The sequence below is a fragment of the Myzus persicae genome, unplaced genomic scaffold, assembly GCF_001856785.1.
Source record: "Myzus persicae strain clone G006 unplaced genomic scaffold, MPER_G0061.0, whole genome shotgun sequence".
Lineage (NCBI taxonomy): Eukaryota > Metazoa > Arthropoda > Insecta > Hemiptera > Aphididae > Myzus > Myzus persicae.
In genome coordinates this window covers 123,072-147,621 of record NW_019104033.1, presented here as the reverse complement: position 1 = coordinate 147,621, position 24,550 = coordinate 123,072, and the positions used below count along the sequence as shown (strand labels likewise).

Here is a 24,550-nt window from a genome sequence, read left to right as displayed (position 1 = left end):
TTACCTATGTTTACAATAAACACAATTTAAAATATTTAAAGTGTGTTATCTACGTGTAAACATGTAATGACTGATGTGTGATAATTGATAAATATACCTATACAAAAATAATTGCATGTAACACCTATTTATATTATGACACTTAACAAACATCATTCGGTTTAAATGGTTTTGTTATTATTCTTATTATTATTATTATTATTATTATTATCATTAGCAAATATACCTACCAATGATTATTATTCAATGTTCGCAAATTAGTATTGTGATAACATTATTCACTTGTACGATATCAACGCGAGTGAATAATGAAATATATTATGCATCTATTGTATTGTGTGTGAATAAGTGGACAAATTATAAAACTCGGTTGATATGTAGGTGTGTACTGAAAAATTAGGTCAACTATAAAAACAACAGTTAGCATTGTACCCTATACGTACTTGTCACTTGATTGCAATAAGCAAAGTGTACTTAGGCACCTAGTTATAACAATAGGTGAGTGATAAAGCAATTGACAACATATAGGTCTAATAGGTAATATAAAAATCGAAAGTCCTTCGAAAAATTATAAACAGGAAACGGCCTTGAAAAAACAATATTATTATGGTAGGTGCGTGTGGTCCAAAATCGTAGACGGGTGAAATTGGACGAACAGCATGTGTTCGCCATTGTAAATATTTATAATCGAGTTTTTACTCACCACATAATAATTTAAACAACACGAACTCTGCGGAAAAACATAAAATATTCATTTAGATTTATATGTACGCGTTGAACGTAGGTACAATTTATCATTGTTATTGTAACTTTATTACATTTGCTTTACGCCGAAGAGTATCAAATCCAAGAGGACCTAAAGTTATCTGACTAATGGGAATATACGTTTTTAAGCTATTCATTTGGCAACCAAACTATCAAGGTTCATTGACTTGAATAAGTCTTAACTTTAAAGAACAAATATTTATGTAAAATTCGACGCAAATAGAAACAAAGCAAGTTACGTTTTGATTACTAAGCATTGAGATAATTTATCAACGAATTACGTAGGTTTACGACCTATATAATATGTTTGCGCATAATATAGTAATTTAATTTTATAAATGTTTCGTGAAATTAGATAATTAAGTCTAAAAGCATAGATATTTGAAACTTAATTAATAAATAATAATATCTTAACCAAAATAATGGGAAAAACAAAAAAAAAAAAACCATTACATTTTTCGATTTTATTTTCTTCAGTTACGCAGAGTTACCTACTGAGGTATATGCAATAAAACAATGATTCCAGAATCGATTTGAACTACACTTATTGTCATAATCACGGGCTACAGAATGGATCCTTCAAAAACTATTAAGTGTTTTCACTTTTTAAAATGTCAATAATTGGATAATCAGATAATACTATTATGATTTTTATTAAATATGTAAATGGCTACAATAAATCAACAAAGTGATTAGTGAATACGATTCAGATTGTTTGGATTGAATAAGGCACTACTCGTTAACATCGCTAAATAATGTCAAAATATTTTTCTCAGTATCTAATTACATTTATCGTAATTATATGTATAAAATAATCTATGTTTTAAATATTTTTTTTTGTTTTTACATTAATAAGTGACTTAAAGCTTGTTATATTCAATATTTTTGGACATCAACAATAATATATGTTACATGACAGTTATAACTTATAGAAAATTAATAAATATGTATAAATAAAAAATGTACACTAAATTTTAATTAAAGTTATTTAATTGCCAAATAGATTATAACATAATATTATACTCGCAAATGGGTATAAAATCAAATCATTTCTTTTCAATTTGATCATACTTAAAAAATTAGTAAAACATGTTACAAAGAGGAAATTTCACATATTATTATCATAAATTCATAAGTGTAATTTGTACAATATTATCTCTAAGAACGATATAAGAACTGAAAAATGCAATATAATAATGTTATTTATATTTTATTGTATTATAACACCTGTAGGGAACTCCATTTGTTGTTAATTCCTTGGAAGAAATTTTTGATTGATCCCATTACATTTAGTTGATTTATTATTATTTTTTGTACATTTTTTATACATTAATTGACGTTGTATGAAGGTACTATATAACAATTTAATTCAAAAATCTTTCATAATTGTTAATACTAATAAAATATAAAAATAAATCACCCATTTTTGTTTTTTTAATATTACTTTTAGGTTTTCGACCTAATATTTAAAAAACTCAAAATCTCACTGTGAAATAAATAGGTATAAAAATTATACTGATATAACATTGTAGAAAGGTTTTACAAATCATCAAAAATGATGTTATACGAATTCAATATGTATAGTCCAATTAAAATATACGGAATTCAAGGTAAATTACTAAAATGTATAACTGCCCGTCTAACTAGCAAATGTATCAAACAAATGGAAGAGTTGGCCAATAGGTTAGGGTGCCATACGTTTCGGGGTTCGTTCAGGACTATAAGTACCGGTTTTGAATAAAGAGTCCCGGTGGTCGGCAAAGAGTTTCTTAACGTCGATCCATTTTGTCTTTTACTTATAGTTTCTATAGTGGAAAAACAATACTGTGTTCTTAACACGTGATTTCCGGTGATGTATAAGGGGGGGGGGCACTCAGTCGAGTGCGATTTTGACAGACAAAAAAGTGTGCGCTTAGTTGCATAACGAGAGAGCTGATATTGTGATGGTATCGAAGAAATATGATGATATAAGTAGATAACTTAGTGGTGGTTGACCCTAGAGGAGTAGTAAGATATTTTTCATAAAAATTATACAAAATATCATGTTTGTCCTAGCTTAAGAAATAAATTAAAACACAACAAATCTACAACTAGATGTAGGTATATCATATAAATATTTTGTTCCTAGTATTACGATAACAATATGAATACTAATCAACAAAACATATTTTGTTTGTCTTTTTAATTTTTTTTTATTTATAGTTCCCTTAGTCTTCTCAGAACCTAAAAACTACTTAAAGATGTTTTCTTAGTAGTAGAGTAGTATATAATAATATTATTTTGGCATCTACTTACTCTGAACACACTATCATCTACTAATATAGTACAAGATTTTATGATATATTTTGTATCATTATAATAAAATATAACTATAATTAAGTAAAACAAAATATATTTAAATCAGGAGATGTTACCGTCTTACTAGACTCTATGTAACTATATTAAAATAAAAAATACATAATAACTGATAAAATTGTAATTTTTCATAGTTTTTGGTAGATATTCTCGGGATAATTCTCATAAATTTCCTGGAGTGATAACGATTGAACTTTCAAAGTTCACACCATACATATAATTTCATTTCAATGAATATTATTTCCAAAGTATGATTCCATCCAATGTAGTTGCTAAGTATAAAATAAAGTACTAACGATGATCAAACCCGTGTGGGTGTATTTGTTTGTAACTGCAAACATTTTAATAACATTAAAATAATAGTTACCTACCTATTACTAGTATTTACATTGTTTTATAGTCAATGTGTAGCTAAAACATGTTATCCGAGTGTGCACAGCTAAAAACGTATTATTATTGAAACGCTCGTTGTGAAATGTGTAACATTAAGTAGGTACACAACTATAATATACAATGTTCAAGTTAATAATTAGTATCTTTATAAGTATATTATAATGTAGGTGTCTAAAGTCTAATAGTACCAGATCTACAGCGTGGTCATGACTACCGCGATCGCCGTGGTATATTATAGGATCGTATTGTCGTTGTGACCTGAGGCGATAATATAATATTATATAGGTACCGCTACACTAAAATATTATGTGCGACGAATATAATGCAAGATGCAAGAGGTACCCGCAGGAGCGGAACCAGGGGGTTAAGGGGCCTTAGCCCTCTTCCTAGGAAATTTGATTTAGGTATAATATACTTTTATTTATGTAATACATACATTTTACAACATATCAATTAAAAATAATATACTCAAAATTGTTAATATTATTATCAAATCATAGGTAGGTATACGTGCTTAATGGTAATGTTGCCTATCTATAATGACATAATAAATCGTGTCCTAAAAGTAGACTTGTGTTTTTCTGGAAAAATTAACTCCCCTTTTCAGATTTCAACTAGATCCACGCCTGTGAGGTACACACATCATATATTATATCACATGATATATACATCCCTATATAATTTATAAATGTTACTTATATGCATCATACTCGTTTACTTACAACTGTATGGCTATAGGTATCTGTATTATATTTGTTTTAATTATCATAATTATAACTACTCAGGTATGTTATAGGTACAGTATATATGTTCTCACCACGTGATTGTAGGCGATGTCTAAGGGGGAGGGGGTGGGGGAACTCAGGCGAGTGCGTTTTTAATAGACGAATCGAGACGGAAAAGTGTGCGTTTAGTTGCATAACGTCTTTTGGAAATGACGCGCTGCCGCTCGTCTTCGAAGCGTCTCCTACGGCCGTCGCAGGTACGCGAACCGGTCGCTGCCGCCGCCGTCTTGTGTTCTCTGTTGCTTCTTCTTGTGTACGTCCCGTCCGCCAAGTCCTTCAGCATTTCATGGTAAGTGTTTACTAAAATTAGAACGTATTTTTTTTTTATAAAATATGTAAAAAATGAGAATAAATTTAAAATTACTTCGAAACGATAAAAATTATAATATATTCTACAGTGAAACTTCCATACGAAGTCCCGTGGGCAAAAAAAAAAAAAAAAATTCGCACTTAAGAGAAATCCGTTGAATAGAATTTAATAAATTTAGTTCTAATTTCGTTTGGATCTCAAAAATATTTTGTTGTGCAGAAAATGTTCAATGGAAGTTTATTATATGGGTGTCTTACTGTATTATAATTTATAAATATATAAAAAAGTCTCCGACAGCCGACAACTAATGTACAGAAATAACAATAAATAATAATACATTTTTTGGAAAACCTTTATAGGTGTCGAAACGGTGTAAATTAAATAATACAAGTTTCACAAGTAATTAAATTTCAGGAATTGTATTTACCTATGCGATAAGAGTATGTCTTCGAGAGTTTGAACAATATTCATAGGCATGTTTTTAAAAGGTTCAAATGTACTATCTGTGTTAAGTTTTTTTCAAATGAATAAAACAGCTTTAAAATTATAATGTCTCCTTTTTTTTATCATACAAATGTTTTATAAGATTATAAATATACTTAACTTGCCTTTTTGTTCAGGTAAGTAGAAACACTATAATATAATAAATCATACAAGTAATTTACACAACATAATATACATTAACGTTTATAATATCAATAAAAAAAACAGTTAATTCATGAATAATGTATAAAAAATATATTGCAAATAATAATTTCTATTTTAATTATACCGAGACACCGAGTACAATATAATTATTATTAATTAACTAGTTAATATAATATTCTGAATATCTTTTAAATACATTTTAAAAGACTTCCAAAATGATTTTATTAAAAACCTAGGTTATTTTTATCGAAACTCTATTGATTTTATTTATTTAATCTTGGACGTATTAGTTAACATTATTATTCAATATTCATTACTAATAAATGCAGACCTAAGAAAATAAATGTGTTGTATATTTTAGAAAATAATAAAAATGTGGGATGTATGTTTTTTAATTTTAGGTTCAATAGAAAAAAATTAAATATGTAAATACTATAAACATTTTAATTATAATTAATTACTCTTACCGGTTAAAGTGCTTCCAATTATCATATTTACGATCCAGTAACTTAACCAGATAAATCATATACTATTATAGAACCTAGTAATTGAAAATGGTCATTAAGGTTAAAATTTCTATCAATTCTATTACCCACCTATGTCATATTACTTAAATTTAGATTAAAACAGAAGCATTGAGTTGGTATATACAATTGTACAATATATTATAATCATGTTAATAGACACACAAATATTAAATAATAACAAAAAAAGTAAGGTTATATTTTTTTTTTTAGTTATAGTCTTGGCCCTTAAATATTATAAACTATAATATAAAATCAAAATCAAAATTCTTATACATTTCAACCAAAATATATTTAATACCACAAATGCTTTTCTTTCTAATATTTTACTATTAGTTATTTGAATTTATTATGTGTTTTGATTTTTATATTTTATTGTATGTTAATTATTTACATTTTGATGGGTACATAATTTTCATATTTTATTTTCTTGCCCGAAACTAGGAGTTACCATTTTTATTTTTGTATGTAAATCAACATTTAATGCAAACATATTTTAATCTTTTTGTATTTTTTTTTTTTTGATTTTCTTCTATTCTTAATTATTCTTTTTTTTTACTATTATTAAAGAAAAGGCCTCGATAGCGTGACTATTGGCATATTTTTCACATGGTAATATGTTCTTAAATAATTAAAATTAAATTGTACAATTCAATGTCTTTCATAAAATAAAATAATATTTTTGGTAGATTCTTCGTCGGGGCCCAGTGCGTCTGGAAGGTGTTCCGGTATATTGTGTTTTTGTCGGACCTTTAATTATTCTTATTCATTTAATTGATTAATTACCTTAGCTTCAATAATATGCTGATTATACTTTACTTAAGTGCATTTATGAACATTTTTTTACCTACACACCAGTCACCAGTGTTTAATTACAGTATATTTACTTTATAAAATAAATGAAGGGTGTACAACGTACCTATATTTTAATTAGACTATTTGTTAATTTGTTAATCTCAAATATTTGATACTTGGGTAAATATCTAATTAAATAATGTATAATTTTCTTTACGAGATGGCTAAGAATAACTAATTTACTAGGTATAGAAAGTTTTCGTATAGCAACTTAACGTAGCGGGCTAAGGAGTAAGGACTGGGTATTCGCCAGAAGCCATAACTGACAACTGTATATTAAAAATTCGGGTGTTTTGGCAGAATTTGAATATTTTCATAATATTATAAATACATAGTAATGATCACAGTAATAACATACTTGTTAAATGATAAAGCCTGGCAAGTGTCAACATTACAAATTATATAGCGCGTAAGATTGATAATACGATGAAAAATAATAGGCTTTATTTAAACGGAACTGGGTCAGTTTAATGGGCTGCGAACAACATTATTAAATATTATAATATTATAATGTGTAGTAATGTCACGATAGAACAAAATAATATTCGAATTATGCCCACATTGCCAATACATACAGGGGGACTAGGTAGGTATCCGTATGGTAAAACGGGAAGTATGTAACTGAATAGTCATAATAACTAATGTAACTACTAAATATTTTGGAAACTATAAATACCACGCAATATAAAATATAACATTCTCTATCATTACAAATTTGTATTTACAATTATTAACATATTTTTTATGTACCTACGCTCCGTAGTCCGTACTTATGCTTTCACCTACCTATAAACTAGTTGAAAAATTTTGTTTTCGTTGTATACAGGAATATCACAAGGTTCTGCGATATTATACGTATTGAAATAATATGCATGTCTAAACGTTGTGCAGAGTACAAGTTAGGTGCAAATCACAAAAATACAAAATTATGTTTATGAGTCACAATGACAGTTCATGTGCGGCACGCCATAACCCCTAAAAAACAATGATCAAAATACGCGCCAAGTATGAAAATATTGACTACATAATTTAATTTTTGTGGTTAGCACTCTTCGACATTACGACCTGACCTCGTCAAGTTCATGAACACAATGGGATGCGTGAGAGTCGGTATTCGCGATGTAAAATTTCCTACTAATTACTTAAAATCGTGTACACTTTCACTGGGAGCGCCGCCGCACCACCGTGTAGAATTCTCATGTTTCTTCTTCAATACCACGACTCCGATTGCATTTCTATTAATTGTCAGAGTTCTAGCCAATCACGAAGTTAAATAATTAAAGACGAAAACGTTGTTCCGTTTTATATGAAGTTAATAACTACAATACGTATATCGCTGACTTTACATGTATACCTAAATTATGTTAAGCGGTAAAAATATTAATTTTTCGGTAACATATACCAACGGTGAACTGTAGTTCAAGTAATAGAAATATTACTAATCTTAATATACTTACCTACTTACCGAGTATACTGCATATTATTGAACAAATATATACTTACATTTTTGTGTAGAATCAAAAAGTGAAATGTTGAGTAAAGTCTGCATATGAACTGAGTCTCAGTAAAACATTTTAGATCGTATTGAGTCCCTATAGGTTGTTTTAAGACATATACTAATTGATTACATTTTAAAATACTAATGGAGTGCCGCCAACCTTAAAATAAAACATCTTCCTTCCAATTTGTACAGATTTATTACTTTATTAGGACTGTCTGTTGAATAAAAATTCTCAACAGGTATGATTAAAATGTTTTTTTTATGTTAATTTTCTAAAATATGATAAATGTGTGTAATATATAGTGAATAAATTGAACTGTTATTTGTTTATAAATAAACTAGCGACTCACCCCGACTAGTATAGGTACCTATTATTTGAACAAAAATTATAATATATAAAAATGTTTTATATCGGTAAAAATGTATGAAATTAACTTTGTATACCATAATATTTAAATCACATTGTTGGTTATATTAAATTTTTACTCAAATAATCATATGACTCAATAAGTATATTTTTCGTTTCCCAATTACAAACTAAATTGGTGTATTTTTCATTTGTATACCCGACCACCCGGGACTCAATTAGTATATTAATTTTTTTCCTATCCAAGTACCGAGACTCAATTATTATACACCAGACTAAAATACTATAATATTCCTTTAATGAAGGGTTATAAAAGGACCTCGTACTCACCAATAACGTAAAATTTCAGTGGGTTTCAAACAATTCTGGGGAGCTTCAATCTAACCAAACCAACTTAACCCAGGAGAACTCTTGATAAAAAAAAAATGGCAAACTCATAATATTATTAAAGTTTTAAATTTATTATAGATATGTTCATCATCCATCATAATATACTACCTTTAACATATAACACATCAAAGACGAAAATAACAAAACTAAATGCACGGAGAGTTTACAGATTATATTTTGATCCTAAATTTATAAATAAAATGTTTTGAACTAAAAATGTATAATATTATGTTTTATTCAAAAATAAGAAAAAAAATAATCTTACTAACCATAAAATATATTTATGTTATAGGGTGGTGAGTACTGCTGACCATATCATAGTTCGGTTAATATTGTTTAATTTTCTTTGGTACCTTTACATCTCGAGCGGAACCATAATTTAATGCATCTATTGTTTATTATTTTTTTTCCTCTAGTATAAGTAACATTAAACGTTAGAATTGTAGTGTATGTTTTTTTATTACGGAAATCCTATTAAATATTTTTTACAATTATTTACTTTATTACAACATTATTTGTTATAAAATATTGTGTAATTACATTAACAAGGAAAAAATATACAGTATAGTTTTCTTTTCATATTAATTACGTAAGTTATAAGGCTGCAAGGATCTAATAGCAATTTTCAAATGTTTAAAATATAATAACAAATTATTGCGATAAATAAAAACAAATAAATAATTCCAAATATTTAGAACTATTATAAAATAAATATTAATGAATGCTGGTATTAATGAGTTGCTTGTTAAATGCACAATATCAATGAACATAATACATGACAATACATTTTAAGTAATGCCTTAAAATGATATAACAAGTTGGATTTGTTTCAATAATTTATTAACAACATATTATTTTATATTATCCTCACTTTTTGGAATCAAACAATATTGTTCACCTTGAATACTGACACATCACGTGTATAATATTTCATATGACATATTAATTAATATTCTGTGTAAATAACAGGTAATATTATACATTGTTAAATATTATATTTTACATTATTTTTCTCGTATAAAAATAAGTAGTTGGGTACTTTAAAGAGTAAATTTGTTTTAGTGATTTACTATTGTAAATTTATTTTCAATTTATAGTTGTAGTTAACATTACACAAATTATTCTATAATAGAAAAAAAGAAATTTAATTAGATGATTACAGAGTTATTTTCATTCAAAGCATGGATTGGTCCAATCAATAATATGTTACTTAGGAACTTTAATTTTAACAAAACATTTGTATGAAATAGGTTATTACTAAATATAGTACTCAAATTGAAAATCGTTCAAAAATATCATATTTGAAATTTTACATTTTCAGAATGATTAGAACTCTTATATTACCTAGGTACTTAATTTATTTTTGAATAAATGATTACATGCCTACGTTTGACTATTTGTATAGAAGAAATAAACAATTATTTTTAATATAACCTAGTGATTAAATCTCAAAACCAAAAATGCATTGGCAAGCATCATCGTTGAAACTTATTAAGTATAAAAAAACCACAACATTTTCCCTTTTAGCAAGTATTCACGTACCTACACAAAATAAAATAACCCACTATTTAAAAATAAGTTAATAGTACAAAAAATATTGTTATAAGCCAATAGATATTATTACTCATTGTTAAATCGATATTGACAATAGTACGTTTATCATTTCTAATTGTTTATACTGTATGACTTGGTAAAATAATAACATAATAATATATACGTAGGTTGGTATAGGTACTATAATATTTGTAGTAATGAAATACTTCAGGTAATATTAACCAATAATTTTACCTCTTGTATACTGTATATAGGTATCATGTATCAAATCAATAATCATTGTATTTATTAATATCTTAAAACCATACTTGAAAAATGAAAATAAAGTTAACTCAAAGCCCGTCATATTCGAGACAATATTCATTACCCACCAAAATTCGGGTTGGTTATAGTATGGATACTTATCCATAATAATAATCCACGTGTTATATTAGCCGTAGAATTTTTCCGAGAAATTAAAAACTATAGGTCCTTTTAATGAGTAATCCAAACGGTGCGAACGCGGTTTATGTATTTTGTTCTGCACTGCTCATATAACTTAATAAATCCAAGGTTTCAGTACTCCTGTGAACAATAACTGCAAATAAAATGTCGATTACTTTATCATAATATACTAATATTAAGTATACATGTTTGTTTGTGTGTGTGTGTGTGTGTGTGTGTGTGTGTGTGTGTGCATATAGGTTGTTCGACGATAGCACGTACAGGGGAATCCTGTATCCCAAGTATGACGACGACTACACGTTGTCGACGTACGAATCAGAAGAGTACAACGACGTGTTCGACGAGTTTCGGGTGTACTGGAACGTGCCCACATTTCAATGCCACAAGTTCGGGTACAAATTCGACGAGGTGGCCGAATGGGGTATACAGCAGAACTTTGACGACAACTTCCGGGGTGACAAGATTAGTCTGCTCTACGATCCGGGACTGTTTCCGGCCCTGATGCAAGGCGGTAGTTCCCGGGGCGATCACGTCATCAGGAACGGCGGTGTGCCGCACGAGGGCAACCTCACCAAACACCTGGAATTATTCACCAGAGACCTGGTCACCAAGCTAGTACCGGACCCGAGTTTCTCGGGTGAGTAATAACTGTGCAAACAATAAACAATTTATAAGTTATTACTGTGTTATTGCACAAGGTCGCATACAACAATGTATTTATACAGACACGTGTCTATAATATTATCGGTGCAAGCAGCATGCACCTGCATTTATTATTACGAAAAACGGAAATTTCGCACAATATGTATATTGCATAGGTACCTATAACTATTTAGGACCATTAAACACTATTTAAATGTTTTTGAAATTATAATTGTTTAATAAGATATGCTTCAATACAAGTAATTATAATAATGCAATATGCATATAAATAACTAATAGTACAAAACAATATACGCGCTTAACTGTCATTCTAATTATATACACGAAGTTAATATTATAATGAAATTTAAATAATAGGTATTAAAAGATAATATCCTTCTTAACACATTATTACGAATTATTCGATAAACAATGATTTAAAATAATAATAGTAATACTAGTGTAGGCCGTTTATTATAACATTAAATAAATAGTTATATTGTGTAAATGTATAATAGACATAAAATAATAGTTGTATACTTTCAAACTGTATTAAGTAAATAATACTGATGTTTAGGGTTAGCTATTATTGATTTTGAACACTGGCGTCCTATGTTTGAAGAAAATTTTGGATCATTATTACCATATAAAGAATATTCCATGGAAATTGAGAAATATAATCATCCATATTGGCAAAAAGAAGATCTCCAAAAAGAGGTATATTAAATCTTTATACCCTTAATAAAATATTTCCCATGTCTACATTTTTCAATATTGTGTCTCAGATGTAATTCTATTCGAAATTTGTTGGATGACATTTCTATTTATATCGTTATCACTGAAGAATAAAATATATATTTTTGTCAACTGTAGTGTTGACTAAAAAATAATATGTTAGAAACACTTGGCAAATTTAATTAAAAGTAACGTCAAAATACAAATATCATAATTTTTAACTTAATTATCAAATTGGATTGTATACAATTTTTTGTTACTGATCTACAAATATATTAGTCTGCTGACAGAAAAAAAGAATGATACAGAGAATAAAGTAATTTGACTTTAAAGTTTAGGCCTTTAATCAATACTTTTTTTATTTATACAATTTAGCTGATAACATATATAGTATATTATATCCTACCTTATTGAAGCTGTAGAATAAAAAAAAAGATTGAATTAAAAATAATTCATATTCAAGATTATCTTAGATTCATGGCTCTGGATGAATGCGTTTTTATTTTATTCGTTTAATTATTTTTGTGTCTATCGTCACCTTTTGGTGCAGCAAGATGCTTCAATCTTTAACTTTGAGAGTGGTTTCTGAATCAAATTAAATCTAACTCCTAAATAGGGAATAGAAAATTCTTAGTGACAACTTTTCAAAATTGTGGTATATTCCAAATCTACTTAACAGAATTACTGTAGAGCGTCTTTCTCTTTAAACCAAAAAAAAAAAAATGATTGATAATAAGACGCATATTTGTCTTCGTCTTTACGAGTGTACCTATATAGCAAACGTGTATATGTGTAACATATTATTACAGTTTAAAAAACATCATAGCTCGTTTAAAATCAAAACATGGAAAAACCACTTAAGACAAACACTAGACAATTTTGTTTCCTTTAATTTCAATTCAGGTAAATTCACCTTAATATTACAACTAACTATGAAGCTATAAGCAATTTGTTAGTAAACATAAATTGCCTATGCTACACACGTTTTGAAAGACGAAGAAGAAAACAAACGTTTATGAGTAGTCTCCTTAAGGAATTATACATTTATATGTGACTATGTACCTACTCAACTAGTAAAAAATTCATTTTTATAAACATGCATAACATTAGGTGGTGTCGTAAATAGACTAAACATAATAATGTGGCACGAAAACATTAATCAACAGTTTCAATTTTGTCCCCAACTCACTTTCGGTCGTATACCTTTTAAGTTTTAATCAAAGATCGTCTTTGACTTGAAAGTCTTCACACTCCTTTTTCATAAACTGCCTAGTACTACCCGCTTATAGTTCATGTGCTTAAAATATTTTTTAGGCTTCGAGAAAATTTGAAAAAGCAGCTACACAATTCCTAAAACGAACTCTACAAGTTGCAAAGTCATTAAGACCAAATGCATATTGGGGATACTATGGATATCCATTTTGTTACAACTATACACCAAAGAACGATCAAGCAAAATGTTCATCAAATGTGATGAAAAATAATGAAAAGTAATGTACAACACCACAGATGACATAGTATTAATTTAATAAACGATGGTTTAAGAAATCTTAGAAATCGTATTAATACAACTATAGTTTTGAACCATCAATCGGAATATCTTGATAACTGATAAGTAATACCATATAATAAATTACATTTCAATTAATGTACAATTATAACAAAAGACTTACCTACCTACTTATTTTAAATTAAATTTATTGGAATAAATATGTGTCATTTTTGAAGTTCTCTTACAGCAACAGAAACCTAACGCTAATAATTAACAAAACATTCACCTTTTTGTGAATCCCGTATCAGTCGTAATCAGTTCTGAAATCTATAAATAAATTGTTAAAACTTTATAAGTATATAGAGAAAAAAACCAGGTTTTTAAAAGAATAAATATAATTTTCAAACAAATAATATTTTTAGTAGGTACCTACAATTGAAATATTATATATTTATAACTAGGCCACCTTAGTATCTCAATATAATATACTTACATTTACAATTAAATAATCTCAGTATATTTATAGTTTATTCGTTTGAATAAGGTAGAAATTTAAATTATTTGAAAGTCAACATAAACTAAAAGAAACGTCCACAATGAAATTGTACTGGCACATGTAGCGGTATTAATTTTCAATGTGAAATACAAAATGGGCTCTAATCAAATCCATAATGTATATAGAGATGTAGCAGAGTGCATCTACGTATAAAATATAATATCTATTCCGTGATCATAAAACGTTATTTAGTGATTAGTAAACGCTAACGGAGTTTGAAAGGAAAATATTTAGAAAAATACATATAGTGAATGGACCTGAAAAGATTGAGGATAAGAAAGAACGACGATTTGTGGCAGATATATAGTATAGGTATACAGAATCTTGTAAAATGCATGATTATAATATAATAGGTAATGATCGGTCAAAACATGTATGGAGAGCGGCCGGATGTCCAGAACGGACATAGCAAAATTATCGAATGGAAAAACAGCTAGTGTAAAACCGTAGTAGTTATATGGTATTACAACGTCATAATGACGCAATAGTGAGAGAGATTTGACAAGATTCTAAGACATACACCGCAGTGTCATCAGGGTACATCATCAATGGTAGGAAACAGTGAAGGAGATTAGTAGACATTTGAAACTATTACTAGACTTTAAACTTGAAGGGGAAAAAAGAGAATTTTACTAAATTATTTAAAAGGTGTACGACTTTTTCCTTCGTCACCGGCATAAAATATAAATATAAATTATTTAATTTTCACTTTATTATCACTTTAGGCGTATAGTTGAATTCAGAAATAATATAGTAATATTTATTGTTATTGTAACGTTACAAAAATAATTAAACTAACCTATGAGTAAAGTAAAACAGTTCAATGCACACATTATATAATCACTGTAATTGTTATTAATAATAACACGACTTATTGCTATAATTATTATAGGTACGTTAGTAGTATAAATAATTATAATAATTTTGAAATGTATACAATACAAATTTCTTTTTTCTAACTATAAGTATGATATTACTACAGAGTTTTCCAGTAAATTAAAGACATTCTTTTTTTTTACAATAGGTATAATAGTTTCTTATTAATTATGAAAATTATACACGATTAACTACTGACTCATAAAACTGTTTTCATAAGCTATAATACCTTAGTGCATGAAGTAATGGAAAAATATTGAACTAGCCGGTTTTTGTTATTAAAAATCATAGTAGATAAGTTAATATATTTTTAAAACCCAATATTATTATAGCAAACAATTGTTAAAAATAAATGTTTATTCTAAGTCATTTGAGTATTTTAATATAGATATCTAAATAGGAATAAAGTAAATGATAAAATGGTTAAATTTGAAATGTTTTAATATTTGTACTACAGTAAACACCATTGTTAATGATGTGAGTTAACACGTTTTACATGCAACTAGTAAGCAACCAGAATATTGAGGTCCACAAAAAACGATATAGTTGATAATTAGTTAATTAATAAATATATTTTTATTCACTTAATACTTAAAAAAATTTCTCTGTTAATAACACATATAGATACAGTAACAACCTTATTTTATTATTTCCTCCCGTGCAGCGTTATTTGTATATTAATTTAATTGTATCTTTTAGTATTTAGTTAGATGATTATGATTAGTTTTTTTTTAAGCATAGTATGGTTATATAATAATATTATATATATTATATTATAATTTGATTCACCAATATACCTAGCGAATCTTAAAAAAAATATGATTTTGAACATCTATAAAATAAAAATTATACGAACCCATTCAAAAAAATATAACAACTATGAGAAATTAAAACGATAATAAAGTATTCAAAAATATATTATTTTAATAAATAATTTATTTTATTATGACTTAAAATTATTTTCAATAATGTTAACACTTTTTGAGATAAGTGTTTGTATAGTTTAGTGTGTACAAATTGGTACCTTCCCAAATGAAATGAAATTAAAATTTTTCCATTCAACAATATGTATTTAATCAAAAGTGATGTAAAATTATAAGTAGGGAAAAATGTAAAATAATGAATAATTTTGTGTTATTTAATAATAAATTAATTGTTTATTTTTGTAGATCAAAATGGTTATTCGAAGAGAGTACAGCTATTTTTCCATCCTTATATTTTAAATACGAAAATATGAGTTCAGAAAAGAGATCTAGGTTTATGCAAGGCAGGATGGTGGAAGCAATGCGTGTGGGAAAAATGGGAAATACCAAAAAATATGTGTATCCATACACGTGGATTAAATACTATGACACAAAACAATTTGTGGAGAAGGTGATTATAATTTCGGGATACAATATTAAAATATTTGCCAAAATACCTAGGAAAATACATTTTAACATAATTTGATCGAGATAAAACTTGAAAAATATATTTAAATAAAAATATCTGATGCTGAGAATAAATTATCATGTTAAATATGCATACCTACAAATAAATATGACATTAAACGTACTTTCGTTATACATTCTGACATATTTTAATCGACGAGCCCATATTAGGTCGTAATCATTATTTCAGAACTTCACGTTTCGCAATGCTATAAGGATAATATTTCGACACGTTTAAAGTACATTATTTTCTATAGTAAAAAAAAATTCGAACATACTTGGCACATTATGGATATGTCCATTTCATGTGCAGTGGCCCTTGAGTAGGTGTATTATTATTTCAAAATATTTCAATAATTCATGTAATTCTAAAACATTGATTGCAAACAATACTCATATTTGAGTTTTTGTAATATTACTGAAAATATTTTTAGAATCTTGTAAAATGTTGTTTTTTTCATAATTTATTATTTCATCTAATCTAATCACGTGTGAAATATTGAAACAAAAAGTGTTTTTCTAAAAACCGCCTATAAAAAGTAGCAAGAACTTTCTCCTAAAAATGTATAACTTAATTGTAAAATAATTGTCAATAAAATATGATAAAATTTGAAAAATTATGAATATCACCCAATTTGGATTTTCCATAAGAGAATAATAAATGATAACATACTCACGTTGTTATTTTTTTTCATAATAATTGTTGAGTTATCATTAAATCGATCAGGAAAAAAAAATTTAGTACCTACTTGAATTTAGTCTTCGTCATCATACACATACTTTTGAGGGGTTTTATATAGGCAATTTAATGTCATACAAATAATTTAAAATATTATATTATACATTTTACATTTTTCATTAATATATCTTACAAGTAGTCCCACATTTAGTAATATTGCTATTTGATAAACACTACATCAAATAGAATAAATGTATAAATGACGCTGATTAATTTATTTTTGACTTTATGAACATTGAACAGCAATAACAACTAATACATAATTTATCTTGCTTTAACTTTTAATATTATAAGATCAAATATAATTGTAGGTATAGAATAGGTATAGAGAAAACTGAATAGCATCATGGTGCCAGCTTTTGCTTCGATATTTTTTTGAAACACAGTGGTGAGATATGGCATTTATTTTGTGAAATAAATTCCGAATATCACTCAGTTTATTCTGTTGCAATTTTTATAAAACAATAAATTAATAAAAAAAAACCTTTTTTTATTCATATCTAATATTAAAAAGTAAAATTTCAAATAAAAACAAAAAAATTTAATATGTATTTGCTTTGCCGGGAACTAAGAAAAAATAAAGTTGTTGTTTACTTACTAACTCCTAAGACCTCCGCTATCGTTGGATAGCCGCAGCGTCAGATCCATATGATGTGAGGGGAAAAAGAGTTTTTAGTGTGAATCAAACATTAAGTCACTCATATTTACCTCTTAATTTTTTTAAAAATTTTTAATACTTATTAATTTAATAATCAAAGTAACTTAATAGGTTATTACAATAAAATTTAGCCCGAATGGTAAGTATTTTAAAAATAACTATTTAACCGTTGTAATTTTAATAAATGTGATAGTGGCTTTATAAAAAGCCTCTACTGACTCACCTTCAAGTTTTAAGTCATAGAGCAATTGATTTTGAACTGTAGTAACATTTTTACAAGATATTTCTTCCTGTTCTAGTATTATCTATATTCACCAAATAAAACATTAAGCTATGGATCCGTCACTTTAGGGTAATCGAAAGCTTGCGGAGACGACATCATAATAACAAACTTTTATTTTTCACTTTTATCGAGTTTCAGTCCAATTTTATTATAACGATGGTTTTTTAGACTGATCTGATGAATTCGTTTTCAATACCGAAGAAAAACGACGCATCCGGAGTTATCATATGGGGAGCGTCCAATGACGTAAACAGCGAAAGGAATTGCAAAGCGATGCACAACTATTTGACCGGAGTTCTCGGGCCCACGCTGAAAGCATTTTACAAGAGCAACAGGAAAGCGGTGAAGAGAAAAAGAAGAGCGAAAGTTGACAGTATATTCGATTACTTCATCTAAGTCTATACCTAAATATCTAATGGTATATTATATACAATTATTTACTATTTACTATACCACAGAGTTACCTAGATTTATAAACGAACTATGATTAGTGCAGTCTCGTGCTGTAACGTCATTAGATCGTAATATTGTTGTGTGTACCATATACTACATAGTTATTAGTGATTTGTGTTGTATTAACTTATTCTAAAATATTTATTAATTATTTATTGTGTTGAAATTTGCCAAGCGTGTTATTTATTATTTTCCTTAATGCGTACAAGTTCATGATTCGGGACAATTTAGACTAACTACTAGAAATATATGTATTATATTTTAGTCTAATATCCATTGGCCATTGGAAAGTAATCGAAATCATGAGAAATCTATCTATGAACTAATAACAATATTATATCAGTTTCTTAAATTTGTTATATCTAAATTTTTACATAATTATTATTGTGATGTTGATTAGTTATTGCACATTAAATATAATGTACAATACGTTTAATGTAACATGAGTATTGTATCGCATATCGCATACAATTTATAAATTTAATAATAACTACTAATTATTGATTTGTAATATTAATAAGTGTACTTGTCACTCGTTCATACTGCGGTATTTTAATATTGCGTTGTTATATGGTGTACATTATAATGTTTATGCATGCGAATCTCACGGTGGAAATTTGAAAAAATAAGGTGACTACCTACAACTATAATATACGGAAACGACCGAGTACGAGAATATGAGAGAAAAGCAGTTGGTTTCACTAGAACCGTGTCGATTACAATTATACTATAAGCATAATGCCATTATGATATTCTAAACGCTTCGCAATGCTATCATCGTAATACAACGTAGTTACATCCTACTACATAGGAGGGCCTGAATTTGCATACATATAATTCTTTTAAGGGGGGTGCCAACGAAATATATACATACATATTTATATATATTATTGTAACACTATAATATTTCATTGAAAATAATTATTTTATAGTTGTTGAAGTTAGAAAACAAAAAAATTATCTAATAAAAACTATCACAGCCAATCAAGACTTTCATATTATTATATTATATCAAATTATAATATATATGTATGGAAAAAATAACATTTATAATTCTATACTTCATTAGAAAATAATTTATATTCAACACGTGCTAAAGGGCTGGTGATTCGTGATCGTGTCCCCCGCAAACACCCCACTTGTGTTCGCCATACAGAGGACGGCGGATATATTTTAGCAACGCGTGGTCGTGGCACTTAAATATAAACAATCAGGAGTCAATATCATTGCAAATATTCGAGAGTCGAATATTTTTATAATATTATTACTTATACAGTTTGCTAAATGTTTTACAGTTATTATGGAATCGCACTTATCACCCGTATGCGAATGATGGCTAAAAATATACGTCTGTAGTGGCCGGTCGTCTTCTGACCATCGCTGTGAAACGCAAAGTACGATATCCCCTCGAGGCATTGACAGTCACGCACTTATACAGAGGGATTCACAGAGAATTGAATACCTAATAGGAACCAGAATTATCGGGATTCTAATTTTTAGAATTTTTAAATATACGTTGTATACCTACTTTCGAGACCATACTGTCAAATGCTTAGATTGTTTCAACAATATATTTTAAGAGTGACAAGATATAACAAATATTTTTTCTCATATAAGAAACATTTTCACCCGTATCTACTTCCCACATTTTACGTGTCGAGTATGCAACGCGTTGTTCGGATGATTTTTTTTGAAAATATTTATACACCTCAATAGAAATTCAAACGAGTTATTTCTGAGTTACTTAACTAGATGTACGTGCCTACTATAGTTGGTAGTTACCACGGATAATAACATATTTATCCAATTATCCATTGATTATAGGTTTCAAATAATAATAGATAATGATGATTTTTATGCATTTAATACATTTTATAATTTGTAAGCAGAATTTTAATATAATATGCATATAATTAAATGCTCGCGACCATGGCATGCGAGTCACTCTGTATGCACAGTTGTGTATTCACGCCCGTACGTACGCGCCCACCGAATCTTTAAAATCGTATACTAAGCTAATTGAATTTTTGATAGCAATCAGCAATTATCCACTATAAAAAAATTGTGTCCCAGAATTTTAAGAAACACGAGAAGATTTTAATTTATCCGATTTCAACCTTAGTTAGCCATATACCTACTACAGACTAGGTACCTACCAACTGCAGTATACTAATCGCGTGGCTCTCCACTCTCTATACATATACATTATTATATTAATATTACGACGGCACTGATGTTATAGCAGTAACAAGTATTTCAAAAAATATTAATTATAAAAAGTTATTGACGCGCTGACACAAACATGGTGAGATACTGTAACGCGTATAATATATTTTAAGTGTGACGGCGTGTCAGCTGTCTATTCGCCATAATGTAAAAATATGGCACACATGTGTGGTATATTCAAATTGTAGGCGGGTAGAGTGGAGTATAGTTGTAGTACTATAATATGGTGTGTGTATACAGTAACTTCATCCAGATGACTTTTGCACGTGTATTTCTACAAACCGCATAGGTATAACATATATATAGTGCCTACTATATAGTATATTATCGGAACATGATAGGCACTTAGGGCCGGGATCACCTACATGACAATTAGGTATAGACGGTATAATATAGTACATTATGATGCACGTCTATGAATCATATAAGACATTAAATTATACTACACAACCCTGTGACAAATATTACTCCGAAGAGTTCAAAAGAAAATGATTGTATAAGTGGTGATTTTATTAACACACCCGATATTTTATGTTTAAATTATGCATGATGCATAATACATTAAAATTCTGATTTTCGGAATTTTTAAGTGTGGGCGATAAAGGCGATATTTTCAAATCAATTTTCACAATACTTAAAAAAGAGTGTCCTCGGCCTACCCTGGTTTTTCAAATTATAACCAATATACATATTTTAATGAAAATTGTAAATCAGAGGATTTTTCTAAAAATGTTGACGTATTGTGATTAAAATTTGAATGAAAAGCGTCCGTGTTATTCTACTAATATTAAGGAAAGTAATGTAGTCTTGTCAAAGGATATTATTTATACTTGTTGTAATTGTTCTGAGCATCCAAAGTAGAATTACTTGGAAAATTTTAGTTAAAATATCGATTACAATACGTAAATATTTTCAAAAATATGGTAGACAATTTGCAATGAACACTTGCAGGTTCTCATTCGAATAGTCAAACCAAATCAATAATTGTAGGTATTAACTACAAAGTTTTTGATTTTTAAGCTTTCTAAATTATTTAAATGGGAATGTTAGATTGAGTATGGATACAAATCAGTACAATAGTATATTATGGTAAAATAAAAATTATTATCTTATAAAACTAAAATTGTTTACTCAATTAATAATTATTTAATAACATTTAATAATAATAAATTGATTACTCACAAAAATACATTTAATACTAAAAATCAAATTTACTTAAGACTGTTTTTAATTTAATATGTAAAACTAAGCTAAAAAAAATGTTTAAATGCACAACCAAATTGGTACTGTAGTATTAATGAGAACTCTATGGTAAAATATTATAAACAATGATATATTGTTAAAAAAATAATATAATAGAGTTTAACTACAACTCAATGGGACGAAAAATATGTGTTATAGGGTTTTTAAGTTACTTATTATACTCTTTTATTTGACGAAAAGCATTGATTGTCGATTATTGATTACTGTTTTACGTTGATAAATCAGCGATTACGATTTATATATTATAAATGCATAATATTATTATTCACTAAACAACAATATTCCACAATTATTATTAATAATTATGTTGTCTGCGTCAATTGTCCGTTTATCGTTGTCGTCAGACCTAGTCATAATACACAATAATAATATACACCTCTGGTGTCTAGACGTGTTTTTAGAAATCGACGAAAATAATCTAATAAATAATTATATACCTACGCAATATATACTATCGCCTCCCAAATTATAATATCCTGACATTCGCGATTTACTGTTTGCAGGTTCGCAGAAATATTACTAACAACAAAAAAAAAAAAAAAATGAAGAAAGAAAGAAAGAAATAGGAACACCCGTCTACCATCTGTATAGTGTAAACCAATGTCAATGTCATGACAAAAACTGCTGATTCCGTTACATCCGGTGGGTATAGTGATACTCGGGTTTGCACTTCGCATGTTTGCAAATTTTGCTTTCTGCGGGATGCCAATAATAATTATAACAATAATCAATATCATTTTATATTACATTTAAAAAAAGTACGTAGCCTCACCTTATACATATTCGCGAGACGTCATCGACTTTCAAATGTTTTTTATTTTATCATGTTGACGCTGTAATATAATATTATATTATATTCCGCGAGAGATGTATAAATAAACCTACTCATGATGGTGTTTTTTTAACACTTTATTATATTATTACATGCCTATAATATGGTACAAGGTTTACCTACGTATTGCGTACCATGAGTTTTGCACTTGTGTGCAGATGGAATACGCAGTAAAAAGATAAGGTATAATATTATTTTCAACCGATTATTATTATCAATACATCTCGATGGTCATAAAGTATTTAATATTTATCGGACAGACTTGAATTTTATGCGTTCACGGATTCTGCGCATAATTTCTTTTCCAATTCGTTAATGTATTTCGTGCCGTTTATTCGCTAGAATTCAATATGAAAAACTAGGTGTATGGGCACATTTTTATTGGTTATTAATTCAAAAAAACCAGTATTTAAATTCAGCTAAATGTTCTAAATAAAATAAAGCCGATAAATGTAACTACGCAATAGATACGTATATAAATATTCTGTGGGGCTTCACTAACTATTACTTATATTATTGTACCCACTGTAATGGGGTCCGTCAGTAAATCGTGATTTCGCTTGCCTTAGTAAACCATATTTTTTCAACTCGGAAAAGCCATCTACTGAGCGTAATGGTTCTCTAATTGTCTATTGAATCTATTCATTTTATTCGTTGACGTACATTCAATTAAGATTTTATTATATAGATTTCTCAATATTATCATGAGACCGAAATTTATTGTCTAAGATTACTCAACAAAGCAGTATTTTACTGTTTCACTATTCAATATATCGAATTAGATTTAAAGCTTACTTTTTATTTTTTATTAGGTAAGTATTGAGAATATATTTTTATTTCGGAATCATTTATATAATTTATGCGTTGATCTATCTGGGTACCCATTTTTCCTTATTCGTTTGTTTGTTAAAAAATTAATATAAAAGAGAAAATAAATGTGTTCTACCCACTCAATAAAATAACATATATAACATAAGCATAACTAACAAGAATTTATGACAAATAATGGGATAGGTATGTAATATTAGCTGACTTCGAATTATTTATTTTATAAATATCTATATTATTAATTAAATTAATAAAAATACACAGACAACAACAGTTCATTCACCTTTCATTCAGAAAAAAATTGTTTTTTGCTAGTTTTTATTAACCTAGGCATTCACGACGAGTTGAGTGTTGACCAAAAATATAAAATCCACACAGTACGGTGCAAATAACTAATTATTGTTATCATTATTTTCATTATTCCCTTAATGAGTTTCCGTCAAAAAGTTTCATACCTTGGGTATAGTAGGTACCTACTATACCTAAATATAATTATATTGGTACGTACACTTACATGGATATGTACAATATAGAATTTATTTTAAGACTAATAAAGTAATAAATGATCATCGTATTGATATAAAACGCACACTGAAAATTATTTTTCTAGCATAACGGACTTGAAAAAAATTAATGTGTTGTAATA

The 24,550-nt window shown here is 27.8% G+C and overlaps 1 protein-coding gene across 1 annotated transcript; it reads left to right on the top strand.

Annotated features, from left to right (window-relative positions):
- The first annotated feature begins 4,406 nt into the window (after positions 1 to 4,406).
- On the top strand, positions 4,407 to 18,926 carry LOC111037833 (hyaluronidase-like). Its single transcript, XM_022320620.1, has 6 exons — positions 4,407 to 4,587; positions 11,131 to 11,528; positions 12,111 to 12,250; positions 13,583 to 13,758; positions 16,362 to 16,566; positions 18,471 to 18,926. Exons 1-6 carry the CDS (start codon positions 4,448 to 4,450, stop codon positions 18,696 to 18,698), a joined length of 1,287 nt encoding a protein of 428 aa, XP_022176312.1. The 5' UTR covers positions 4,407 to 4,447; the 3' UTR covers positions 18,699 to 18,926.
- The last annotated feature ends 5,624 nt before the right edge of the window (positions 18,927 to 24,550 follow it).